Source organism: Electrona antarctica (assembly GCF_951216825.1).
Source record: "Electrona antarctica genome assembly, contig: scaffold_26, whole genome shotgun sequence".
Classification (NCBI taxonomy): Eukaryota; Metazoa; Chordata; class Actinopteri; order Myctophiformes; family Myctophidae; genus Electrona; species Electrona antarctica.
This window is the reverse complement of record NW_027636995.1, coordinates 3448558-3475753: the sequence shown is the minus strand read 5'-3', so window position 1 is coordinate 3475753 and position 27196 is coordinate 3448558. Positions and strand designations below refer to the sequence as shown.

Sequence of the window (27196 nt, the reverse complement as noted above, 5' to 3'; positions counted from 1 at the left end):
CGTCAAAATCTCAATGACCTTTTTATTCTTTTGGTATTCAGACAGCCAGCAATGGGTAGAACGCTCGCAAAAAAATAAATAAAACATCCCACAGCTCACTAGCGAGTGCTCCATGCCTCATTCCATCTTCAACCGCTTATCCAGTACAGCTCCAGACTTCCCTCTCACTGCCAAGCTACACCAGGCTTTTCGCGCAAAAAACGTGCGCGTTTAACCCCACGCGTGCGTTTAATTTAGGTCCAGTCCTATTTTAAAAAACGCACGTGCGGGCCGCGCGTTTAGGGTAAACGTGCGAGAAAAGCCTGGTGTAGCTTGACCGTCACTCTCGCGAGTGCTCCTTTGACTAAAACGTTTATTCAATTTTCATTATTTTGCTAGTTTTTATTATTATTCACTATAACAACCCCGTATTGACCATTTGCAGACCACGGCCATCTTGCCATAAGGAAGCACTCGTTTTCAGTAAAGCAATGTCCCGTTGCCTCCTGCATTATGTGCAAATTCACTGCCCTGGTACACAGGGCAGTTGAGTGATATCTAACGAGCACTTCCAGTTCCAAACTGCAACACTTAGAAAAAGAATCACCTGCCAGGACACAAAGTAGCTCATAAACATGTCTACGGTGGATCTTTATGAAACAAACACTTTGAGGATAAAAAGAGAATAATTCAAGCTTTTCGTACAGCTGCAATGTTGGTGAGTTTGACGTTGTGTAATACAATCAGATAGGACTTTTCTGTTTGGATGAATGGGCTGCCAATGGGAAGTTGCACCTTGTTAGAACCTTGCCATTAACATATACTAGACCTGTACGTACCCGTTGGCCATCGAGAACGATGCAACTTTGGAACATAATACCCGTTGTCAACTTGTCATAGCACCCGTTTGAACTATCTGTCTGTGTCCCACATGGAGATCTCTGTATCTGCCGGTCTGCCTGTGCAGGTGTGGGGTTGCCATGGCAATCAATTGGCTGAGGCAAAGGCTGGAAATTGCACATGTGAGGGCTCATTAGGACCACTGGCAGAGCTTTGACCAGAGCCTTTTGTGGTGGTTCTGGAGAACCGTGGGTCCGACCGACTTGATACCGGACACTGCACTCCCTGCGGGGGTGTGGAACGCGTGTGTCGAATTTGAAGTCAGGGGCAAACGGTTCTCGAGTTATGTGCATTACAACCGCACACAGACACACACACGCACGCAGACAGAGACGTGGCGCATTTATGGTAGGATGTTAAGATGGCCGCGGTCTGCATATATGGTCCATACCAGGTCAAAGAAGCCAAGTTCAGCTGAAGACACTGTCGCTAGATGCAGCAGCTCCAACTGCAGCGACAGAGCAGCAGCTCACACGGAGCCGCTGGGAGTGGACGTGCTGGACGTGTGGGACTGGTTCGGGAGCGCCAGCACACCAGACTGGGCCAGAGCCACCTACCTGCTGCATGTGCTGCGACTGTGTGACCCCGAGCTGCTGCGCATGCTGGGGAATCTGACCTCTGTGCTCCTGGCCAGGGAGAAACGTGCTCTTGTGCAATGTGAGGGTACAGTATTTACCGTCTGTCTGTCTGTCTGTCTCTCGCTCGCTCTCTCTCGCTCTCGCACACATTCTATGTAATTCTTGATTGATTGAAGTATTTATTAACAGTTTGCAGAATTACAGTACATTTCAAGCACGACTCGATACAAAAAACTGTTAACTGTGAGTGGACGACACCATAAAGCATTACACTTGTTTACAAGAGGGTCCGCCGTTTTCAATTCTTCATAACATTTATAGACGTACAAATATTCACTTCTATATAAGTCAAAACCAGGAAATCATCATAAACGAGGAGCGAGGTAAAAAGGGGGGAAAACATATACAGTGGGGAGGAAAAGGGGTGGGTGAGGGATTCAGATTTAACGGGGGCCAGTTTTGAATTGCAGCCGTCCGTAGGTGCTCTTTCAGAGCGGTTCTGAAGGAGTCGAGGGATTCACATTCTACATATTCTAATATCTGGAACCCTTTATTTGTACGTTTTGTGGTAAAAGCACTCAAACTTTCTTCTTTCCTGCCTTTGATCGCTAGCCTGGCTAATAAGCCAGACTCAAATCACACTGTCAATCCGCCGGCAGGCAATTTTCTTTTTGCCAACGGCTGATTCGGTCTGGCTTATTAGCCAGGCTATTTGGAAAATGACATGATGGGAACTACGCACAAAAACTATCTATCTATCTATCTATCTATCTATCTATCTATCTATCTATCTATCTATCTATCTATCTATCGTGATTCATGCCACTGTAAATTGACGTTGACTTTAATCTTACAAACGTAGGCCACACATTTTAAGCGGTTCAAAGCTGAGAAGTACTGTCTTGAATTTGGCAAGACTACAAAATATCTATTCAGACAAACTTATACTGCCCTACAAAGCCAGCAAGTGCAGTAACTCTGATTTTGTGGGATAAACAATTCAAGAACATAATTATTTACAATTAGCACGCTTTAATTTTTTAGAACCACTTGTTGTTCTTGTGTTTTATTAAACATCAGTTATGCTCTTGATATTTCGGGAGGTTTGTCCCACAAGAGGACGGGTGAGCGAGGGGAAGAACCTGGTGAGAAGATGGACTCCAGTGATGATGACCAGGAGGAGGATGAACAAGCTCTCGCGGTGGTGATCCCTGGCTCCTCTGCATCGCTGTCCGGGGTCAGGAGACACCGTGACTTCCTGCGCTGCCTGCCCGTTCACCTGGCCAAGAGGATATTAGGTATAGAAGCTTTTTTGTTTTATAGGCCTATCTCACAGCCCCCTTTCCACGCCCACTTCCGGTAGCTAGTGGTGTCATTTAACATTAGGCATTTACACTTTTTTTCTCTGGAGAATCTAAGTACATTTCCTAATGTTAAAATGTCAAAGTCCGATAATAATATGAAGAAAACACAATGGTATAACAACTCAAATAAGTAGAATAAACCTTACCTTTACAAAACGGTAGTTTGTGGCTTGTGAAAATACCTCTTTTAACATGGAAGCCTATGGACCGCAAAAAAAATAACACCACTATCTCCAAAAGGGGGCGGGGAAATGCTGTGAGATAGGCCTATTAGGGACCAGGGACGTGCACACATAGACATCAAAGGGGGCTTCAGCCCCTGCCCTTTTACCCTTCTGTAAAACAACTGCCCTTTCCAGACCACGAATGCAGCATTTTCTATGGTGAAAGAAATGCAAATGCCCTCCTCTCCTTTTCCATTCAGGAGAATTGCCTTTTTCCGAAGTCTCCTGAACATGGAACGTAGCATTTTGCATTGAACCAATTTGTTTCGAATGTCGTTACACCGCATCTCCAGTAGATAAAGAGTGCTGGGTTGCCCCCACAAAAATAGCCGATGTACAAGCTTGTAGATCTGCTGTTTTTGTCCAAAAGTGCCCTCTTATGGGATTTCAGCCCCTGCCTCTCTAGCACTCTGGCCCCTTTTCCACCGGTTGGTTCCCAATCGGAACCGGTTCAGTTCTTTTTGGTTCTTAGTCCATGAGCCCGAGCTCCAAAATTGGAACGTTAATTAGTGTGGTTGCCCTAAAGGGCAACCAGACTATTGTAATTAGTATGGTTGCCTATGGCGACCATACTATTGTTTCCCTACTTTGGAATACTTTGTATCGCTACTCCTCCCACAGTTTTTTCCACACGCACTCGAGCCATATGTCAAATCGACCGGCTTCGTCGGGAATAGTGTGCTTGCTCATTGCTAAGAGATCCGTTGTATAGTTTAATTGATATTAATTAATTAGTTCTCCATTGACTTATAATGGGAAGATCGAAGACTAATTACGGCTCAAATTTAAGTATTTTTTCCCTTGGAGACCATAAGCACCATATTTACAAGACTTAGGCTGGAGGTTCATAATAATTATGAAAATAAATTGAAAAGGAATTACATCGCTCAGCCTCATGGTGGCGCTATAACAGCCCACTTCACGTTTTTCCCTATAACTCTTGAACCGTAAGTCGTAAAATCAAAATGTCCTTTTCCATGGATTCCTTGGATCATGCCGGATCTCCCTGCATAGGCCACGCCCATTTCCGTCTAGAACGAAATCGCACCAAATTTGCATTTTCTTCAAAACACACTTTTTGCTCCACCTCCAACAGATTTTGTCCAAATCTCACACAAATTGGTACACAACATCTCTGGTGCTATCCGATTACTTAAACACTGGCAGAATTTTGATAGTCCATACCGTTCGGCCTTAATCGGCTTCCGAAGTTAGTAGGAGGGGCCTATTTCACAAAGAATGCCACAAATAATGAACGGAACGTTCAATCCACACAGAATTTTAATCACATATCGAGAGTGGTTCAATCAATGTAGCGCCAAAAGCAATTCCATTTTCACCCATAGGGGGCGCTGCAAATGCCAAAAATGTCACCGTTTATTGAAAAAACAATTTGTTGGGGGGCTCAATCCCCACCAAAATACTTACACATGATCTCAAAGGTGATGTGACCATTTAATTGACTCCTAAAATTAGTGGGAGGGGCCAATTTTTTTCGAAAAAACTAAAACACTATATGTCACCAAATCAGGATCCGATCAGCGCCAAATTTGAATGGCATGTTGTTTGGCCTTGGCCTCTAACACAACACCTCCTGGCAGACTCCTTGGGTCCCCAACGACGTCGGTGCGACGGGTGCGATGGAGGCAACCATACTTTGCAATTTCCCAGAATTGCTTCTTTCTAGTTGTAACACTTTATTATTATTTCGCTAGAGTAACCCTAAATTTGAGGTACTACTCCTCCTACAGTTTTGACTGTACGCACTTGAGCCATATCTCAAATTGACCGGAAAAATCGGGAATGGTGTGCTTGCTCGTTTCTAAGAGAAATGTTGTATAGTTTAATTGATATTAATTTATTCGTGCATTAAATGTCCCCATTGACATGAATGGGAAAATGCGAAAAATCACGTTCAAGTATTTTTTCCTCGGAGACCGTAAGGACTATAGTTACAAAACTTGGAGGGATAATTCGTAATACTTACTAAAATTAATTCACTTATAATTATATCGGTCGGCCTCATGGTGGCGCTATAACAGCCCACTTTACGTTTTGGCTTATAACTCTTGAACCGTAGGTCGTAAATTCTAAATTCCTTTCTCCCTGTATTCCTTGGGCCATGACGCATCTCCCCATATAGGCCACGCCCATTTGCGTCAGGATAGATTTTCCGCCATTTTGATTTTTCTTCAAAACACACCTTTATTTTCTATTTCTACAGATTTTGTCCGAATCTCACAGAAATCGGTACATATGATCTCTGGACCTATCGGACCGCGTTTCAATTTTTTTCAGATTTTTTGAATTTTTTTTGTCCGTACGTTCGGCCTTAATCGTCGTCCGAAGTTAGTGGGAGGGGCCTATTTTACAAAAAATGCCTAAAGTCACGAATGGAATGTCCAATCCATCCCAAATTTGAATCAGATGTCGCGGGTGGTTTAATCAACCAAAAGCCAAAAGCGATTCCATTTTCATCCATAGGGGGTGCCGCAAATGCGAAAAATGTAACCGTTTCTTGCAGAAAAATGTTTTTTGGGGGGTTAAATCCCATCCGAATTACTTACGCATGATCGCAGGGGTGACGCAACATTGTAATTGGCTGGCAATATCAGTGGGAGAGGCATATGTAAGCCACTGCGGCAACCACACTTTGCAATTTTTTAAAATTGCGACCTTTCTAGTTCTGAATTGAGTGTGCAAAACCATGCCTATATTAGATTATCACCATGCCATTTCCCCAATTGATTACTTACATAAAGACTGATTTATTGTATTACACATTTTACATTTTTAACATGCAAATGAGGCATTATGTAGGAAAATATGCAAAATAATAGAAAATGTGAAAAAGCTACTACTGTGGAAGGGTTATCATCTATTAATTTACTTACTTGTATTGATCCTATAAACAAATTAATATAGGTCTAGTTTTTCCCACCAATTTTGGAGCTCTGGCTCATGGACTAAGAACCAAAAAGAACTGAACCGGTGGAAAAGGGGTCTATGTGTACGTCCCTGTTGGGGACCCCCAGGTTATACACTAAGGCCAGTGGTTCCTAAACCTTTTTAGCTTGAGACTCAAAAGACACATTTGAAGACTCCCAGGGCAGGGACCCAAACTAGTAAAAACAAGCTCACAAGGTGTTCTATTTTCACTACTTCTTTAAAGTAGTTTTTGGAAGTAGGGAATTTCTTTGATTTCTATTAATGAAATTATAGTTTTGTTACTGAAATCTCTTTTTTTTTGTTTTAGTTTGAATTAATACAAAATAAATTAAAACGTGTTTGTGACCCATAAAGATATGTCAGACCCACAAATGGGTTCCGACTCATTGTTTGGGATACCACTGCACTAGGCCACTTGAATCGATTTGAATCAATTTGCTATCTCTGGGTCCCCCGATCGTCACTGTGAAATCCTCTTGAGAGTTGCAGACTCCAATGCAGTTAGAAGTGCCGACTCACTCCCAATCTTCTGCGGTAATCTGAAGACTCACCTCTTCAGACGGAGCCCGTAGGCCGTAGCACTTGACCCAGCCAGCCTTGGCGACCTTGCAGGCCTATACAAAGGTTAAAATGTAATTTAGATGGCATGTTATTTAGTCTAGACAGGCGCCATTTGTAGACCTGACATCCTATAGTTTCAAAGTTTTCAATTTCTTTTGATGTTATACTGTTTAGACTAGAGTTTGACTGATGATAGGTTTTTGGTTCTTGGTCCCAGATTACTATTTCTATGCATTTGATGTATCTATCTCCTCGTGTTTACCTTGCTTATTGTAAATTGCTCGAGATTAATATATATATTTTTTTAGATATTATTTTTTTTGCTTTCCTGCCTTTATTGATAGTGCTGTAATATCTAAGTACTGGACCCTCGTCTGGTTTGACAGACAGGTAGTGTGTGCAGGCTGGGTGGTGTGTGATAATCCGTTTGAAGTATTTCCTTTGGTACGGCGACTGCGGCGGCAGGCCCGGGAGAACAATAACGCGACACGAGACAGTATCAAGCTAAAGGTTCACAAAGTTTATTACACAACAGGAACATATATAGTGCTAGATCATAATGACGTGACAACAAGATATGAGACATAGAAACGTGACAATGATAATGACTAATGCAGCAAGGCTGACCTTGCTGGCGCTGAGATGTCTCTCGTAGCCTATCCATAAAGTATGCTACAGTACAGGCAGTACACAATACATATCAAGTACACTGTATCTCAAGTTCAAGTACACGGACTAAGATGTACATGGGCAGCTCATAACAGATAGTATCAAGTGAAGACTGACAGGAAAGAGGGAGAGAGAGAGAGAGACGGGGAGAGACATGCAGCAAAGGTCGTCATGAACGGGACTCGAACACGCGACACGCTGTCAGGCCAGAGCCTATATGTGGCATGCGCCACTAGGCCAGCGGGTGCCAATTGCTCATGGATTAAGGGCGTCCGCTAAATGCCTACATTGTAAATCGTATTTGCCTTACGGCTATAAAGTGTTAAAGCACTCTGAGACCCATCACCGCATCACAGCACTAAGTTCAATTGGGTGATGCTTGTTCAGAATCTTATTTCATCGCTGCCTGTTTAGATACACAGCCAGCGATGTAATCTAGAGCTCTGATCGAAAGCGCTATACCGTCTGATGTAATCTAAAACTGTAATCTAAAGCGTTACACCGTGTGAAGTAATCTAACACTGTAATCTAAGGAGTTACTGTCCAAGGTCCAGTGCTTTTTATGGCCCAGAAGGCAGCATGTACAGTACAGGACAGGGTACAGTGTTGCCAGCATTTGCACACCACACGGTTTCAGGTGTTTGACCTTTTATAAAGTTCATATTTGAAGGTATTAACATGCTCTACCAATGCAGATTGGACTAAATAACATTTTATTACACAATGGACTAGACCCGAGCTTAGTCTTATTCGTATTGTCTGATTTATTTAGCAACTGCATTCGCAGGAACCTTGCACACATAATTTCACCCGCTCCTTTACACTTGCCAATTTTGTGACTTGTTGTGACTTCTAATAGTTGAGTTAGAAATTGAATGCATAAATGTATGTTTCTATGTGTTTTCGGTGTGTCTACACATCAAGAAAAATGTTAACTCTTAGCCTGCCGCCATTAATTAATCCCTCGATTGCGTATTGCCATGGTTTAATCACGCGTGACACTTACTTTGAAGAGCCAAATATCCGTAATCGCATTTTACTATGAAACCATTCCGTGTGTGTTGACGAAGCTGGTGCTCGTTCTCTCGGTCGGTGGTGGAAAAAGTGGACCGCGAGTATCACAGCGCCTGCTACAGGCCGGTGAAAACGCTTGTCTGGGACAAAGCGTCCTCTGCAATGTCGCTTCTGTGAGATAAAGCCGTCTGAAAACAGAGCCGTTAATGTTAGTGGATGCGCGCGCATTTTCAAAATGGCCGCGCCCATTGTGTCAGAAGCATAACAAAGCTAACTGACGGTAGATTTCGATACGATCGTATTAAAACATGCATTAATGAATACATCGCTGTTAAAACGGCTTTTCCGTTTGTGGCAGGCTACAAGATTCTCAAGCAATGGCGCAGAAAATCAGAGTGCTTCCAAGACAAATGGAAAGCTTAGTTTATTTGTTTTGCTACTACTACTATTTTTTGAGTGGTGCAACCACTCCTATAGACAGCCGTGGGTCCCTGGGTCCCTGGGTCTGTCCATGGCTGGCTGGGTCTGTCCGAGCACAAAAATAGCTTTTGGTTGGTTTTCACAACCAAGTGTCACTGCTGCACAGCCTAACACGCACGCACGCACGCACGCACGCACGCACACACACACACACACACACACACACACACACACTGTGTGTGTGTTACAGTACTGTACAGTAGAGGGACCCCCACACGTTAACTCTGTCATTTCTCAACCATTCCGGACACGGGGCGGGTCTCCGGAACCGGGCTGACCCCCTTGGGCGTGTTCCTGGGGGTCTGGATGTTCCGGGGACCTCCCAGGGACCCCGCGGGACCCCCACACGGTAACTGTAATTTCTCAACCATTTCGGACGCGAGGCGGCTCGCCGGAACCGGGACGGCACCCTGGCCGCGTTCCTGTGTGTCTGGAACTTCCACTGCACCACTCACTTCACACGGGTGTGATTTTTTTTCCAGCTCAGCGGCTATTTCCAATTCGACACAGGCTTCCCATGAGTAATGTGGCTTTTATAGTGCAGGTGGAAGTCACTGAGGAAAAGGCAGTGGAGACATTATTTATTGTGGAGAGTGGTGTGTTAAGTGTTTGTTGCTAGGCAGGGTTGTGTTGGCTTGTATATCCAGGGGTAGGTAGGTAGATAACGAGGCCTGTTTAACGAGGCCATTCTTGTGTAATTGTAGTTCCATCCCCATGTCGTCATTCTGATTAGCTTTTGTTTGTTTGCCTCAAGTGTCGGGAGTCAAGGACATCCTTCAGACCAAACACGGAGACAAAGAGAAAGTTGAACCAGTGGCTGGCTCGGGACTCCCTCTTCCTTGGTGCATGTGTCCCGGGACGTCACATCAAAGGGGGCTTCAGCCCCTGCCCTTTTACCCCGTCTGTAAAACAACTGCCCCTCTCCAGACCACGAATGCAGCATTTACTATGGTGGAAGAAATGCAAATGCCCTTCTCTCCTCTCCTTCCCTTTCCATGCCATCCCGGAAGGCAGCATTCAGGAGAATTGTTTTTCTTTTCTTTTTTCGAAGTCTCCTGAACTAATTTGTTTCAAAATCCATGTTGTTACACCGCATCTCCACTAGCTAAAAGAGTGCAGGGTTGCGCCCCGAAAATAGCTGATCTACAAGCTCTCAAGTTTCATTCCACCGACTATGACTAAAATAACACTGGCCTAAACCTAACCTCAAGCCTAACCTCACAAAAACTATGCCTAAACCTAACCCTAACCTCTCAAAAACTATGCCTAAACCTAACCCTAACCTCTCAAACACTATGCCTAAACCTAACCTCAAAACCACTTCCACCTGGGCGAAACACCAGGGAAGTCCAGTGTGTGGTCTTCAGTACTATAGTATATAGTATAGGGAAACTGGAAGCAGCACCGGTGTTACCATGTCTGCTTATTATAAGTGACTTTGGGCTTGTATTTTTCTGTAAAGATGCTTGTAAATATTAGTTCTTCATGCCTTGTTTATGAAGAGTAGTTATTTGTGCCTGTATGTATGTATGTATGTATGTATATCTGTCTGTCTGTCTGTCTGTCTGTCTGTATGTATGTATGTATGTATGTATGTATGTATGTATGTATGTATGTATTTGGTTAAAATGGGTAAGGTTTTAAAAAAAGGCAAAAGCATGCTCTGTTGCACTGGCCTAAAAGTGGGTCCTCTAAAACTGCTTCAACTTCTGAGAATGTGTTTGGTTCATTAGCCACCAGATGGCATACCTTATAAGTATGTATGTATGTAGGTCTGTATGTCTGTATGTCTGTATGTATTTAAAAGGGGGGCTTTTTTGTAAAATCCCAGCCAACAATACCTTCATATATTTAAAATCCAATGTAAGGTTACCAGTGAAGGGCAACCAGCCTGTTCACTGGGGACTATGCAAGGCAGAGGCGTCCACCCCCCTGAGTCCAAGTTAGACTAGACCGCATACACTGTGTGTGTGTGTGTGTGTGTGTGTGTGTGTGTGTGTGTGTGTGTGTGTGTGTGTGTGTGTGTGTGTGTGTGCGTGTGTGTGTGTGTGTGTGTGTGTGTGTGTGTGTGTGTGTGTGTGTGTGTGTGTGTGTGTGTGTGTGTGTATGGTACAAAAGGAATATGATATGTTCGTCCCTACAGTTCTTGAAAATGAGCAAGTGAAGAAAAAGGGCAACGCCCACACACGATATGTTTGATCACCGTCCTCTTTATTTGAACCACCAAACAATGTTTTTCGCCCGTCCGGGGCTTTCTCAACCCATTTTGGGCGGGAACCCCTTTTGGTGTTAGCATTATGTTACGCTTTAGCTATTGAAAAATAGCAGATCTACAAGCTCATAGCGCGCCACCGAGTGGCGCGCTACGAGCTTGTAGGTCTGCTATTTTTGAAAAATCGAAGAACCACTGACATAGAAACATAGCTTTTTCAGAAAACTGTCAGGATGTAGAAGACATTTTTAGAATCTGATCTCAGGTCAAAATGGGTTAAGTACCTCGGGTACGGAGGTATTTATCTAGTCCTCTGTCCATCAGGTGTGCTGGATAAGTCCACCCTGCGCTGCTGTAGAGACGTCTCTCTACACTGGAGGTTCCTGGCAGACGAAACCATGGAGGACATGAAGACCCAGACCCTGCTACGGAACCAGCTCATGATCATGCAGGTATATACATGTCACATATTGAACCCAATAAAAGGCCAGGGACGCGGAATCGCGTACATTACCCCTCCCCCCGCCTGTGCCAGAACGTGAACTCACGTCTAATTTAATCTGTTAATTAATTATTATTAATTATTTTTTTACTCGCATGTTAGACACCCTAGCCTCCACACGGATCCGACGCGCACGCTTAACACCCTGAGTGGCGAGGACGGAGTTCTCCGTTCAATCAATTGGTAACACCCAGCCAGTGGCGTAACTACGCAGCACCAGGCCCTGACGCAGGATGGTCTAGAGTGCCCCCCCCCCCACCCCCCACCCCCACTAAGCCGCTATAGAAACAAATTAACTATGTTTAAAACAACGGTTTTGTATCAGACCAAACACTACTCTAAAATGAATCAGATTCAAGCTGTGGCAAGTGGCATTATATATCAAATTCGTTTCAAATTTCTGTTTAGCCAATAATGAAAAGAAACTAAGAAAACAGCCAAAACAATTAAATGGGCTATCAATCTATAAGGCCATGTTGCGCACGGAAAACTAAAAAGCGGCAAGCTAGAAATGCTTAATAAAGTAAACAACAAAATAATCAAGTACTGTAAAACACTGGCAACTTTTCATTTTCCTCCTCATAGCAAACGATAATAAACACTGTGCTTCTCAAAGCTGTTTTGACCACAAGAAATGGGCTGATGGGCAGAATGGCCAGTTCAGTTGCGCAGCAGCGGCAGCGCGCTGCATGCTTTGCAGTTTGTGCCCACAATTATGCTCAAGTCCTCCATGTAAAATGCAGCAACATTCCATCACAACAATGTCCATATAGACTCCATATGAAAAGCTTTGTTTGAAGACCACCCACACGCAGCAGGCCACTTGAATTAGCACCTTGGACAGCGCTCTCTAGGTTGAGAGGAGAAAAAAAGAGAGAACAAAAAAAGAGAGGTGAAGTTGGGCTATAAAAATCTGGTGCCGGCGCACCACGAAGATTAGACGGCAATTATGTAATGAAATAAAGAGGCTTTGCCTCTGCGCTCTGCTTACCTTATGGGTGAACCTTCCGGGATTTTCTCTCTGCAAAATCATTTATCAGGTCCTTCACATCCAGCTGGCGTGCACGGGTATTCTCGATGGACAGAGTGGCAAGTCCACTGAGCCGACCCTGTCCCATTGTACTCCTCAGATAACTTTTGATCAGCTTTAATTTCGAGAATGAACGTTCGGCTGATGCCACTGTGACTGGAATGGTTAGGAAAAGCAGCAATACAGTGCAGACTTCGCCAAAACTAGCACTAATGCTGCTGTTCTCCACAATAAGCAGTTTCGTGAGCTCTCGGATGGTCTTCACATTTGCAAAGCTGTCTCTCAGGCACTCACGGAATGATACAAGTTGAATGGGGAATTGACAGGTTAAGTCATGATTGTATTTTTCTACGAGGGTTTGGGCTTGTTGAGCTAGTTCGTCGTTGGTGGCGTTGCAAAGCGTGTCAGGCTGAATGACTTTGAATGTATCCACTGTAGAGCGCAGCCCTTTGAACCTGTGGGTCATCTGTGATATGATTATGTCCAAACAGGCCTGGAACACATTCACTCTAGGTTTCTGGGTCCGCTATACGCTCGTCAGACGAAAACTCATCGAAGTGTTTCTTCACCTTCCTCTACCTAACGTTTTCAAAGGTTTTGCTGGCACCCCATTTTTCAGCAAGCCTCTCAGCTGTCAGCTTGGCATCATCAAAACTCGCTCGAAATGCAGTCAAATCTTTGATGTTGCTGTCTAGCAGCTTAACTGCTGTGGCCAGGTCTGCGTCTTGGGATTGCAGAAGTTTTGAGACAACATTTGTTCGCTCCAAAATCTTGCTTTGGAGAACAACAGTTGAATTTCTCAATTGAACCTTTCAGTGAAGTAGCCTCGTCTCGCTCGTCTCTCGTTTTGCTCGTCAGTGACAGTTTAGTTAAAGCTTTGATAATATCACTGTAGCGATATCTCAGCGAGGTCACTGCATCATGACGTGATGACCATCTAGTGGGGCATATTCTTTTCAGTGTGATGTTATTGTTAAGATCATTATCCGTTTGTGTTGTATTTGAGAGCATTGCCCATCTCTTTATACTGTGCCCAAAGAACACATTACACACGCTCAACAATGTCATAAAACTTTGATATCTCTAGAATGTTACCTGAATCATTAAGGGCCAGATTTAAGTTGTGAGAAGCACAGTGTACATACACGGCTGTTGGCTCCTTTGCAGCTATCCTTGCTTGGACCCCAGAGTAGATGCCGCTCATGTTAGCCGCACCGTCGTACCCCTGCCCTCTGCACTTTGACAGCTGTAATCCGTTGCTTTCAATAGACGCAGTGATGTAATTTGCTAGCCCTTCTGCGTGTGAATCGGCGACTTCACGAAATCCGAGGAATGACTCGTTGATCTTTACATCAGTGGCAACACCACGGGCGTCTCTCTCAATTGTGACATATCGATATATTTGACTCATTTGATCGATTTTTGCTATGTCTTGGGTGGTGTCCATAATGACAGAAAAAAACGGGGCTGCTTGGATTTCGTCCAGAATGTCATTTTTAACACATTTTGCAAGGATGTCAATGAGCTCATTTTGTATTTGTAGATTTAGGTACTTCATTAGGGACTTCATTGAGTTGGCGGGCGATTAATGATATATTTTAAGACTGGGTCATATCTTGCCATGAGCTCAATGATAGTCAGGAAAGTCCCACTGTTGCCTTCGCCTATTGTCTCCCGGTGTCCTCTGAACGGCATGTTAGCTGTTGCTAAAGAAAGCGTCACGTTCAACACACGGTCCAGTACCTGTCTCCAAAAGTCCATTCTTATTTCTCTCTCCATGTCCTCGTCGATCGTTCCATTCAAACGCCACCGGTCATAAATCATACAAGCAGCAGTATGCATATTAGTTGATTCATGTAGCTGAATTTTGTGGGATAGATTCTGCCAATTATTTGTTCGCCATGTCTTCTTCCCAGTTAGTAATGAGCGATCTGCAAAGAGCCAACATGTCTCACAGTAGGCTACATCTAGCTTGGGTGAATAACATAACCACGTCCGTGGTAACTCCAAACCAGACTTTGTTTTGCGGGTGTAATATTTTGTTGAAAAACACCTATGCTTGGGATCCCGTGGGAAGGGGCCAGTAGGCTTACATGGCCCCTTGGACACGATATAACGTTTGACATTTGAGCCAACATTATCAGGGAAATATCCGAAGTCAGTGGGGTATTTATTTGTAACTCGCTCCGGCGACATGTCCTTGTCCAAGTTGCCCTGCCCCTCCTCATCTCCAGCAGCATGCTCTTTCTGAATACGAGACGGCTCGTCCCTTTTCCAACTCGCCCAAAGCGGCGAAGATCGGTCGCCTCAACGGGAAGAGCGGTCGCCCCAACGGGAAGAGCGGTCGCCCCAACGCGCAGATAATTCGCCCCCAAAAGTCCGGATAATTCGCCCCCAAAAGTCTTGAGAAGTCGCCCCAACAAAGAGAGAGAGAGATTTTTACATGTAGCTGTTATGTCTCACTGACAGCTGTTTGATTGTGCTGCGCTCTTGCATATTCCTGTGTTTGTGATGATTGGGGGGATTATCTGGGATCGACTACTTCAGTCTTGACATACAACATGATGTGTGATGATGTTGCTTTGCCTTAGTTTTGAAAGTAAAGAAGAGTTGTGTTTAAGCTGTCATGGTCCACTGATTCACAATAGTAGCCTACTTTTAAACAGAGAGAGAGAGAGAGAGATATTTTTACCTGTACTATATTTGTACATGTACTTTGAGATTTTTCCTGTACTTTTAAACAGAGAGGGAGAGAGAGGGTGGGGGGGGGGGATGTGTCTAGTTATAGTGAGAGTGGAGGGGGCCCAAGGGGGGTCATCATCCTCTTTTGTTTGAGTGTGCTGGGTCGTTACTACAACAAGAACAACAACAACAGATCAACTGTAGCAATGTAACCATTTATTTGAGAGAAATAATATATACAGATGCCACTTTAAAAAATAGTTGAACAAAAAAAATGTATACACCGCTTCTTCAATACTAGAAGAAAAAAAGTTGAACAAAAATATATATACACAACGCTACTTCAATACTAGCAGCAAAAAAAGTTGAACAAAAATATATATACAATGCTACTTCAATACTAGCAGCAAAAACTAGTGTCCCATAGGGTTAGTTTCAAAGTCCAGCAAAAAGGTAACCTCAACGAACGTCGTTCAGGTGCAGGTGAGACATGATAACAGTAGGCCTATATGTATGAGTCGGGCGTGCTAACGAGCCCCTCCACCCTTTAAGTTTAACATAATGGTAGTACAACAACAACTAATTTCAGTAATAGGGAAAGGAACACCTTGGAATTTCAAGTACTGTACTTGGAATTGAATTTCCAGAACAATGGAGGGGAGTAAGCCATTCATTAACCATGCATAATGTTCTCCTTTGACAAACAATGTTCTAATATGAGAAATAAGGTAAAATAAACATGAAATAAACACGGGCGAGATATCCGTGCGTTGGGGCGAGATATCCACGCTGTGGGGCGAGCTGTCCACACTATGGGGGCGGGCTCTCCACGGCTCGGGGCGAGCCGTCATCACTTTTAAAAATTCTGTGGCGAGCCGTCTTCACTTTTCGAAATTCTGTGGCGAGCCGTCTTCACTTTTCGCGAGGGCGAGTTGGAAAAGGGGCGAGTCGACCTGGTACCCTCTTGCTCTTCCTCCATCGCAGCTGGTTCCTCCTCCATCCCCTCCGCCGGCTCAGTCTCCATGACCATGTCCATGATGATGTTCTCATTAAGAACTCCAAGTTCTCCACCTCCAACGTGGTTGCGTGGTCCGCTGCTGGTGCTAGCAGTCACTGTGGCCGCGTTCGGCTCTCCTGCCTCCCCAGCTTCTACCAACTGCACCTGGCCTGAGCTACAAGCCCCAACCGGTGGTGGTGGTGCCTCTTCTTCTTGTCCCCCCGCGGCCGCATCGACCTTATTATCGTCTTTCTTTTGAAAGAAACCAATTATTTTTGGAAGTTTTGCTAATTTTTTTGTCTTTCTCTTATTTTAGGTTTCGCTTCTCACTACCGCATTTCTGTTTCTTTATCTATTTGTCTTTCTCTTCTTTTAGTTTTCGCTTCTCACTATCGCTTTTCTGTTTCTTGCTCTCAATTGTTTGTTGTGTCTGTCGCCATTTACACCTATGACCTGTGACCTGTCTCTTCCGTCTTCCGGACCGGTACCAGGCGGGGCCGGGGTTCCCCCTCCCATAAAAAAGTGAAGTGATCATACATGGTCAGATTATAAAATATTAAGTTGCGACGTAAAATCAACCTCAGTTAACAATATATTGTTAAGGGGCCCGGCCGCATTTTTCTTTTTTTCTCCCGACCTGGTTGTGCCCTCAGGCGTCATGGGCCCCCACGCAATCGCGTTGTCTGCGTCACAGTAGCGCTCAGGACGGAGATTGATAAAAAGGACGGAGATTATTGATATCAAAACCGATCGCATCGCTCCACAGGCTGGGAGCGTCTGTTCAATGTTAAACTGTTCCCTTGTGGTCAGTGTAGGAACAATTTGACTAATTCAAGCCACCTAAAACGTCATGAACTTATGAACGATGGATCCAAGTGTAGCATGATGATCAAGAATAATATGATGGCAATGAAACTAATTTGTTGATTAATTCTATATTAGACATTGTGGCACAGGTGAATGTTGTGATGTATGATTAGTGACACAGAAATACAGTACTGTTCAAATGACGTGTAGGCATATTCTCGCTTTTATGTAGAATAGATGTTTCAAATGGCCAGTTCTCTCGTTACCATTTCAGATATTTTTTGTGACCATACATCTGTATGTATAGAGCGATTTTGTTTAACTTGTTAATGGATTTTCTTATTGGACATTTTTCAAGACATTTTAAATTAGACACATTGTCTGTGACAGGGAAGAAATTGGCACATGATCATCAATCAAGTATGGATGAAATAAAACGTGTTACAAAATACATATTGTGTAGGCCTACGTTCTTATATATTATGGCTACAGCCATTGGTCAAATATATGAAAGGGGTATTTCACAGTTTGGGGCCAATTAACAGAAGTCCATATACAAGCTTCCCATTTTAACCATGTTAGATTAATTGAACATATCCTGACGAAGACCCGAAGGGGTCGAAACGTTGTATCCTCTTCTCCATGAAATAAAAATGTGGAGCTCAAGGCCGGTGTGCGAACTACATCTCCTTTATTCAGATTAATTGAAAACACCCGTATTCTGGTGACTGATTGTCATAATGTTTGTGGGTGAGTGATTTTTTAAAAACTTTTAATTCATTTTTTTGATTTTCTACTTTTTCTACTTGATGAGGCATTTCTGTACTTAAATCCCTTTTTTATTTTTTTTATTTTATATTTGACATTGCACTTTGACATCACAAGATGTATTCTGTATTTATTGTGTCTCTGTTGTTAATAATGTGATGATGGATATAGTATATGATTATTATAAGGATAATGACTTATCCTGATCATTAATTAATAATGCCTTATTACACTATGGACACATGTTTCTGCACACAGGCCTACACATTACACCGGGGGTGTCAAACTAATTTTGGGGCGAGGGCCACATTGCGCGCAAGGTGACTTGATGAGGGCCGCGACCAGTTGCAGCTCACGTGCGTTGACTTACAGTTGTCACTCGGCTTTGTTTTCTAGACTGTTTATTGACATGAATTGACTTTATTTGTATTACAGTTGTAGGCTACAAGACATTTGGTATGATAGTTGGAAAAAAGACCCAATAAACCATTCGATAATAGACATATGGAGATAGTTCAAAATGCAATTATTATTTTATCATCGTGTGTAAGTAGACTATATTCCTCACTACACTTGGTAACTGAAATGAAACTCTACTGAGCTGTAACAACTATGATTAGCCTCTCCATGTCCTGCTGCATCAGAGTGTGAGGAGAGTATCCACCACAACTCAACTAGTAGTTGAATAGACTGTTAACGAGCCCATCAGTGACAACATTCCACACCTGGGCAGAGACAAAGCCGTCTACAGCAGGGCCATTGTGGGGCAGGTGGGGGAGGGGGAGTAGCAGCGTTGTTTCCTTTTTGAAAATCATCTCGAGGGCCGCATTGGACCTCTACCTGGGCCGCATGCGGCCCACGGATCACCAGTTTGACACCCCTGCATTAAATCACAATGGGATTTCACTGTGTGCTGTGTGCCAAGTAATAATTATGTTAGTGAAATGGGTATCTCTGTTATGCAACAATATAGCAATGATTACTAGAGCCATTTTAATAAAACATAGCCCTTACAACACCTTTAACATTTCACAAAGGATAAAAGGTAATAATTTCCATGTGATAGACCTATTTCTGTATAGTACCATTAACACTGTTACTAAGCTGGTACTAATTAATCTCTGCACTTGAATGCATTGTCTACAGTGAATGAATATAATCAGCCATCATCATTTAGCCTGTTTACATTTTAACCTGGGGAAAGAATGTGGGGTTTGTTCATTATTTAGCATTTGAAAAAACATTGAATACAAGTTCAGTCACAACCCTGTTGAAACTAATTCCACACACCTGAGTGCTCCTCATTCCCTCAGAGCAACACAACCTGAACAATGACTTAAAGACTTAAAAGGTTGTCCAGGTTTACACAAATACAGTTGTTGCTGTTATTGTGTCTCTGTTGTTAATAACAATGTAATGATGGTTATAGTATATGATTATTATAAGGATAATGACTTTGAGTATTTGGCAATATACTCATTTGTTGTCAGGCCTTGACCAGTCCTGTACAGAAACCCCACCACTGTCTTCTAACGTTTAAGTATTCTTGTAAAAGACAAGATGTGAAGGCTTGTGTACTATTTATAAAGACTGTTTGCAATAATTTAGGGGGTGGGTGGCAGTTTGTGTTTTGAAAACAATAGTTTTGGGAAACTGTTTTTCTTGTTGTTTCTTCACCAGAGCTGGTTCTATGTTACTGAAATAATGTAAAGAAATCCTCTTAATGGCTCTGCTGCAGTAACAATTAATTCATATCCGCTTATTCAATATTGTTAGACTGTACATATATTATCCAGATAGTCAGATACTCTATATTGGATGTAGATAGATTAATATATTAAATATGAAGCTTACAAAGCAATCTCACAGTTAGCAGTTTATTTCTAGAATGTTGCATAGAGCATGACCTGGGGGAGGAGTCAGAGAGGGTTGGAGGACATGTAGCAGTTTGTTAGGGTGTGATTGGTGGCTGATGATTCTATTGTTCTGTGACACTTACAAGTGTATGTGCACAATTGTTTTGTTTTTATTTAATTGTATGTATTTGTATTGAGAGAGGCCAATTCCAGTTGTGTTTTGTGTTCAAATTATACTAATAGTAGTTACTGAGTCACACCACAAGGGGGAGATCGCCCTAGGGTGAGCAATGGTTTGTGTGGTATATGGACCACGGAGGCTTCCGTTCCTCAGACAGATTTGCAGCCTGGTGTGATGAACGCAACATAAATCTCCTGTCTATATTTTCCCTGTACAACAGGTTAGTAAAGTGTGCAAAAGCATCATAACTTATATCAAAGGACTCATAAGCCTTTCTTCAGTTGTTTGGGCTAAGACTGATACAGAAATGTTGTGTTTTGGTTTAGTTTGAGACTTGGGAAATGTACAAGTGAATGAGTGACTGAATCTAAAATGGAGGCCTTGTTTATTGTCTGTAAAAAACGGAGCTCACTGATATGTGTTTTAACACCACAGTTTAGCATAGGGTTTGGTGTGATAATGTACAAATGTTTATTGAATGTTTTGTGATATTTTGTGAACAAGTAATGTGATTAATTCAGTACATTGTGTGTTTTATAAAAAACGTTCTGTATGCAGTAAGACTGACTAAAAAAGTAAACAAAGCAAGGTTTAAACAGTATTACAGTATTGACTGGAAAAGTAAAGTACAGAGACTGGTTAAAGTAACAGTATATAAATGTGAGTTTTGGAGCACATACAGTACAAATGTATTTTCTATACCGTATGTTGGTGAAATGTGACAACAGAAAAGACCAAATGTGTAAAGTTGTATTATTCTACAGTAACAGTTTATTGTGAATTGTGAAATATGAATGTGAATATGTGATTATTGAATGTGATATGATGATTGCATTCAAAGAGAGAAAAAGAGAAAGAATATGAAAATAAGATTCTGTGAATAAAGACAGATTTGCAGCCTGCTCTGATGAACGCAACATAAATCTCCTGTCTATATTTTCCCTGTACAACAGGACTTATCTTCTGCCATCAGGCAACTCAATCGTGAGGCCTGTAACAGTTCCACTCTTTGGCCAATCAACACCAAGCAGATAGTAGTTCCACCTCAGGCTCTCTAGTATAAGAAGAGTTTGAAGTTGTCAGTTCTCCACAACTCCTCCAGGATATCAATACCTTCTGATCTCATCTGACTGTGGACTCCAGGCTTGAAGTGAAGATGGACTCTCTCAACGCCACCTCAAACGATTCTGCTCAACAGGGAGGACCCAATGATCACCAAGACCTCTGTAAGTTACTTACTGTGTCTATATGGATATACAGCATGCCATAAGGATTTTTTTTATCTAGTCATGTTTGTTTTTTATTTAATATTAGCATTGGCGACCTGTTTTTGCATTTTCTAAAATATAAAACAATTGTAGAATCGAATTATAAATGGATGCTAAATTGATAATTGGGTACATTAACTTCACACTAGTTTTTGCTATTTTTAAGGAATGCCTCTAAACAACATTCCCTTTGTCTTTGTTTCCAATTCAGTGTTGCATCATCAGTCTGGCTTCCCTGTTCTACCAGAGGTGAATGAACAAAGAAGCTTAGCTAAGCAAAAATGCCACTGCTGTGATCAGTGTGGTAAACGCTTCCCTACAATGTCTAGACTTAAAATACACCAGAGGATTCACACTGGAGAGAAACCCTATGGATGTGATCAGTGTGGACAACACTTCTCTACAATGGGAAACCTTAAAAGCCACCAGAGAATTCACACTGGAGAGAAACCCTATGGATGTGATCAGTGTGGACAACACTTCTCTAACTTGAGCAACCTTAAAAGCCACCAGAGAATTCACACTGGAGAGAGAGCCTATGGATGTGATCAGTGTGGACAACATTTCTCTCGAATGGACACCCTTAAAACACACCAGAGAATTCATACTGGAGAGAAACCCTATGGATGTGATCAGTGTGGACAACACTTCTCTACAATGGACACCCTTAAAACACACCAGATAATTCACACTGGAGAGAAACCCTATGGATGTGATCAGTGTGGACAACACTTCTCTAACTTGAGCAACCTTAAAAGCCACCAGAGAATTCACACTGGAGAGAAAGCCTATGGATGTGATCAGTGTGGACAACATTTCTCTCGAATGGACACCCTTAAAACACACCAGAGAATTCACACTGGAGAGAAACCCTATGGATGTGTTGAGTGTGGAAAACACTTCTCCGGCATGTCCACCCTTATAACACACCAGAGAATTCATACTGGTGAGAAACCCTACGGATGTGATCAGTGTGGAAAACACTTCTCCGGCATGTCCACCCTTATAACACACCAGAGAATTCACACTGGAGAGAAACCCTATGGATGTGATCAGTGTGGACAACACTTCTCTCGAATGGACACCCTTAAACGCCACAAGAAAATTCACACCGGAGAGAAACCATATGGATGTGATCATTGTGGACAACGCTTCTCTCAAATGAACTCCCTTAACACATCTTGTGCCCAAGACGTCTGTGGACGTCCTGGGTATTGCGCAACGTGCAAAGCCCAAGACGTCTGTGGACGTCTTGGGAAAAAAAAAAAAAAAAAAAAAGTTTTATTTTTTTTATTTTTTTTTATTTTTTTTTTATTAAAAAAAATCAGAAAAATCAAAACACTTTTTTTTTTTTTTTTTAAACACGTGGTGCCAAAGTTTGTTTTTTTCGCCATTGAGAATGCATTTGGCGTTTAAATTAAATAACTCAGAAACTATAAAACATTTCAAAGTAAAAAGTTCCAGCATGTGTCTCCACAGTCAGCTGAATTATAAAAAATGTGAATGGATTTTCTAGGTGAAAGTGATTTTGGGCAGTTAAGCGTGGGCTCTCAATGTGTTAAAAGCCACCAGAGAATTCACACTGGAGAAAAACCCTATGGATGTGATCATTGTGGACAACACTTCTCTCACATGGTAAGCCTTAAAACACACCAGAGAATTCACACTGGAGAGAAACCCTATGGATGTGATCAGTGTTGACAACACTTCTATCAAATGGCACACCTTAAACAACACCAGAGAATTCATACTGGTGAGAAACCCTATGGATGTGATCAATGTGGACAACACTTTTCTGACAAGTCCACCCTGAAAAAACACCAGAGAATTCACACTGGAGAGAAACCCTATGGATGTGATCAGTGTGGACAACACTTCTCTACAATGGGAAATTCAACACACACACACACACACACACACACACACACACACACACACCGATTAATCTGTGTGAACACTTGGTCAATCAACATCAAGCAGTTAGTGGTTCCAACTCAAGCTCTCTAGCATAAGAGTTTGTAGTTGTCAGTTCTCCACAACTCCTCCAGGATATCAATCATTTCTGATCAGTATGTAAAAGCTTAATTTAGATGATTTTTGTCTCGTTCATGTTGGGGATGTTTCTTTGTCATACAATGGATTTTTAATATTAGTTAGTATGGAATATTGTTTAGTATTGTTAGTGAAGTAGGTATGGAGACATGGGAAGACTTCTGTTACTGAACAAACAATATAGCCTATCAATAATTACTAGAGCTATTTTAACAAAACATATCCCTTACAACGCCATTGACATTTCACAAAGGATAATAATAAGTTCCATGTGATGATAGACCTATTTCTGTAGTTCTGCTGAAACTCATCAGAGTCAAAGAGGTGTAAAATGGTCTCAGTGCATCCATAATGTGATCATTAACAGGTGATCTGTCCAATGCCAGAGAACCAGTGACCATTAACATGTTTAATATCTGCATTGTAATGCGTTGTCTATAGTGAATGAAGCATCAGGCATCATCATTTAGCGTGTTTTAACCTGGGAAAGAATGTGGGTTTTGTTCACTATTTAGCATTTCATTTATTTTTTTAATAAAGTGCAGCCACAAGCCTATTGAAACTAATTCCACGAGTGCTCCTCATTCCCTCAGAGCAACACAACCTGCACAATGACTTGACTTGTTTCCCATGAATACAGGATATGAGTATTATAAGAATGACTTATCCTGATTTATCCTGACTTATCCTGATCATGAATTAATACCTTACACTATGGACACATGTTTCTGCACACAGGCCTACACATTACACAATGGGATTTCACTGTAAATATAGATAAGAAATAAAATGAGCACAGTAGACTGAAGTGTACAGAACCCAGACCACTGTCTTCTATACTAAAGTGGAAACAAATTGAACTTCCGGTGGGACGTCATCGAAAATGTTCCCCCCTATTTTAGTGGATGAGAACGAAGATCTTAAAACGTGAATAACTCTTGATCTAAATCATTCCGTCCAATTCTAAGAAAAGAGTATGTGTTAGACGGCCCATCGCGGTCCCGTCGCTAGTCGCGTTAGAATTAATCATACCTCCCGTTGTTGTCGATCGGCTCGGGAGTGTTTTGGCTACATCTATAGCTACTTCAGCTACATCTGGGATAACATCCGGTCCGTCGCTAAATGTGCTCCGCTGCTATAAATCTGGATTAAATAAACCTGGGCATCCGGGGTGTTAATAGTAAGAAAGTGAAAGCAATCCGCGGGGCGGCGATGTATCCCGTAATGAGAATCTGGCTCCAATATGGACGGCTATCGCATCCGGGGCAGGCGGAAGTGACGCGTTTTGTAAGCTCATAGTGCTGATTTATTGGGCACTGGGGCCATGTTATGGATTAAAGTAGTAGCGCACAAAGTGTTACAAAATATACATGCTCTAAAAATGCACACGTTTGGTCATATGGGTGGGCCCAAAATGCACACTTTTTTAAATTCTCAAGTGGGCCCTGATCCAGATTTTAGTTTTAGTCATAGTCTGTTGAATAGTTTTAATTTAGTTTTAGTCACATTTAGTCACCTGGAATGCTTTAGTGTTAGTCTAGTTTTTGTCGACTAAATATAATAAGATTTGTATTTTGGCGGGCTTTGATCCGGTCGTAATGACTGAAAATAGCACATCTACAAGCTCGCAGATCTACAAGCTCACAACGTGTCGCGCTGCAACCAAGTGTAAAATGACTCATAGTGGATCTCTTGTCCACTAGTCCCTTCCTAACATTTTAGTCTAGTTTTTATTTGTTGACGAAATTGTCAATATATTTAGTTTTAGTCATCATAGCTTAGTTATCGTTTAATTTCCATTTTAGCTTTCGTCAGTGAAAAAAGGTAGTCAACGAACATTTTTTGTCTTAGTTTTAGTCGACGAAAACACTGCCCTGATCACAGAAAAAGGTCAGGAACACAGTTGGTGTTTTATTGCTGTCTGTATCTTGGTTCCAGAACAACTCTAACAACTGGTGGGTGAGTGATGTGTTTGCCAACATGGTGGGCGTGCCGGTCCCCATCATGGAACATGATGATGATGATGATGAGCAGGAGGAGCAAGAAGACATCCTCTCCAATGTCCACAAGGTCAGCTCAGCAGTCACCATTACACTACATCAGAGCTTCTTGGGGCTTTCACTTCTAGACATTTTTACTAGTTGACTAGTTGCCTAGTTTACTAGTCGACTAGTCGACTAGCTATTATGTAAAAAAACACTAGTACAAAAAAGGTCTTCTTCAAACCTTTTCATGTCAAGGACCCCCAAAGGATATGTATTTGGCTGCAGACACCCGTTCTGAAAATGTTTTGCGCCAGGGACCCCCCCTGAAGAGAAGATTTGTTTCAACCTAGCCTCGGAAACCCAGACGTTTTTATTTAGTTTCAACCTGACATCACTATTCTGGGCATGTCATTAGAGGTGGAAAACATGTCACAAACTAATTCAAAGTGATTTGCTATAGAATGCTTTCTTGAAGCAAGTCTACTGTTTTTTGTTTTTACAGGACAGGCCCTTTAAGGCTGTTTATTCTGACGTCAGAACCAAGATGGTGGAAATGGAAGAACGGAATGTCTACTGTGGAGTCTATAATGTCCGGGTGCTGCTGGAGAAGTTAGTACTATTTTGCAACGCACGCACAGACCGACCGACCGACGACTAGCCTCCTACAGAACCCACACTATAAAATACTGCGGTACCGTATTTCTGCCATATTTGTGAGAACGTTTGACTTCAACCCGTATATATACCGTGTCTCGGGACAGGGAGGACCCGTACCGCACTGTGGACTACAGAGGTGGGGAGTTGGCGGCCCTGGGGTCCAGGGACCGCCTGGTGCGCCTGCTGCACGTGGCGGAGAGGAAGAGGGCGGCGCCGACGCCGATGAAGGGCCACGCCGGCAGTGTGCGAGCGTTGCTGCTGTGCGAGGACAGACGCATGGTCATCAGCGCCGGCTATGACCTCAACATCAGGTCAGACATTTTTTTTATACTCTTTTATTGTTTTTTTTCCATTTTTAAAATACAAGACATACAAGGAACATGGTGCACAAAAAAAACAAAACAACAACAACATCTATGACAAAACAAAACCGACAATAACACATACCCACCCACCCACCCACCCGCTAGCCCTGAGGGGAGAATAGACTTATAGAAAAATGTATGATAATAAACAATACTTACAAAAAAAAATTGGGATCAGACATTTTCACCTCTGTATCTTAGTGTTCAGTGTTGTCAGCAAATTTCTATTTTTAGTTTAGTCATAGTCTTTGGACTGAAACTTCATTTAGTTTTAGTCAAATCTTAAGTCACCTGGAATGTTTTAGTGTTGGTCTAGTTTTAGTCGACTCAGTGTCATGCGATTTTAGTTGACTAAATCTACAGTTGATTTAGTCGACTAAAATGTGTTTTTTTTGGCGGGCCTTGATGTCGTTGTAATGACAGATTTAACTTAAATAATGAAATGACAGATTTTACACTTGCTGAAAATAGCCGATGAGCTTGTAGATCGACTGCAATGTATTTTGGTGGGCCTTGATGCCGTCGTAACGACTGTTTTTACACTTGATAAAAGATCTACAAGCTTGCGATGGGTTGTGAGCTTGTAGATCTGCTATTTTCAGCATGCAACTAATTGTAAAATGACTTATACTGAATCTCTTGTCCACTAGTCCCTTCCTAACATTTTAGTTAGTTTTAATTTGTTGACGAAATTGTCAACAAATTGACAACAATAGTCTTATTTTTGTTGTCACCATAGCTTAGTTTTGATTTAGTTTCCATTTAGTTTTCGTCAGTGAAAAAGGTTGTCGACGAACATTTTTCGTCTCAGTATTAGTCGACGAAATCAACACTGCTAGTGTTGTTGTAGTCCTCGAGTCTGGTCTCGAGTCCAGTCAGTCCACGTTTTCTCGCCCTTATAATTTGTCTCTGGCTGCGTTCGAATTGCTAGGGTTGTTCCCTACTCCCTACTCCCCATGCGGGGACCCAGACTCAGTGGACTCAAATAGTGATGAATTCGGACAATACTCCCTGTATGGGGAGCACCGACTCTGACGTCAATATCGATAGAGGGCGCTATAGGTCCGCGGGTTCTGTACTTTTTATTTGCATTGTAATCCCCATAGGGTTTTTTCA

General features: G+C 42.3%; 1 protein-coding gene across 2 annotated transcripts in view; it reads left to right on the top strand.

Moving 5' to 3' along the window:
- Positions 1-27196, top strand: part of LOC306919535 (F-box and WD repeat domain containing protein 10B-like) — a 42548-nt gene that overhangs the window by 1100 nt on the left and 14252 nt on the right. The window contains exons 2-7 of one of the 2 annotated variants that reach the window (XM_079532298.1): positions 1274-1536; positions 2561-2755; positions 11255-11382; positions 25012-25143; positions 25561-25667; positions 25820-26026. In XM_079532298.1, coding sequence (XP_079388424.1) covers positions 1274-1536; positions 2561-2755; positions 11255-11382; positions 25012-25143; positions 25561-25667; positions 25820-26026 — 1032 coding nt within the window. Of the gene's footprint in view, positions 1-1273; positions 1537-2560; positions 2756-11254; positions 11383-25011; positions 25144-25560; positions 25668-25819; positions 26027-27196 lie in introns of those variants that run through there. The other variant, XM_079532299.1, reaches the window with a different exon arrangement.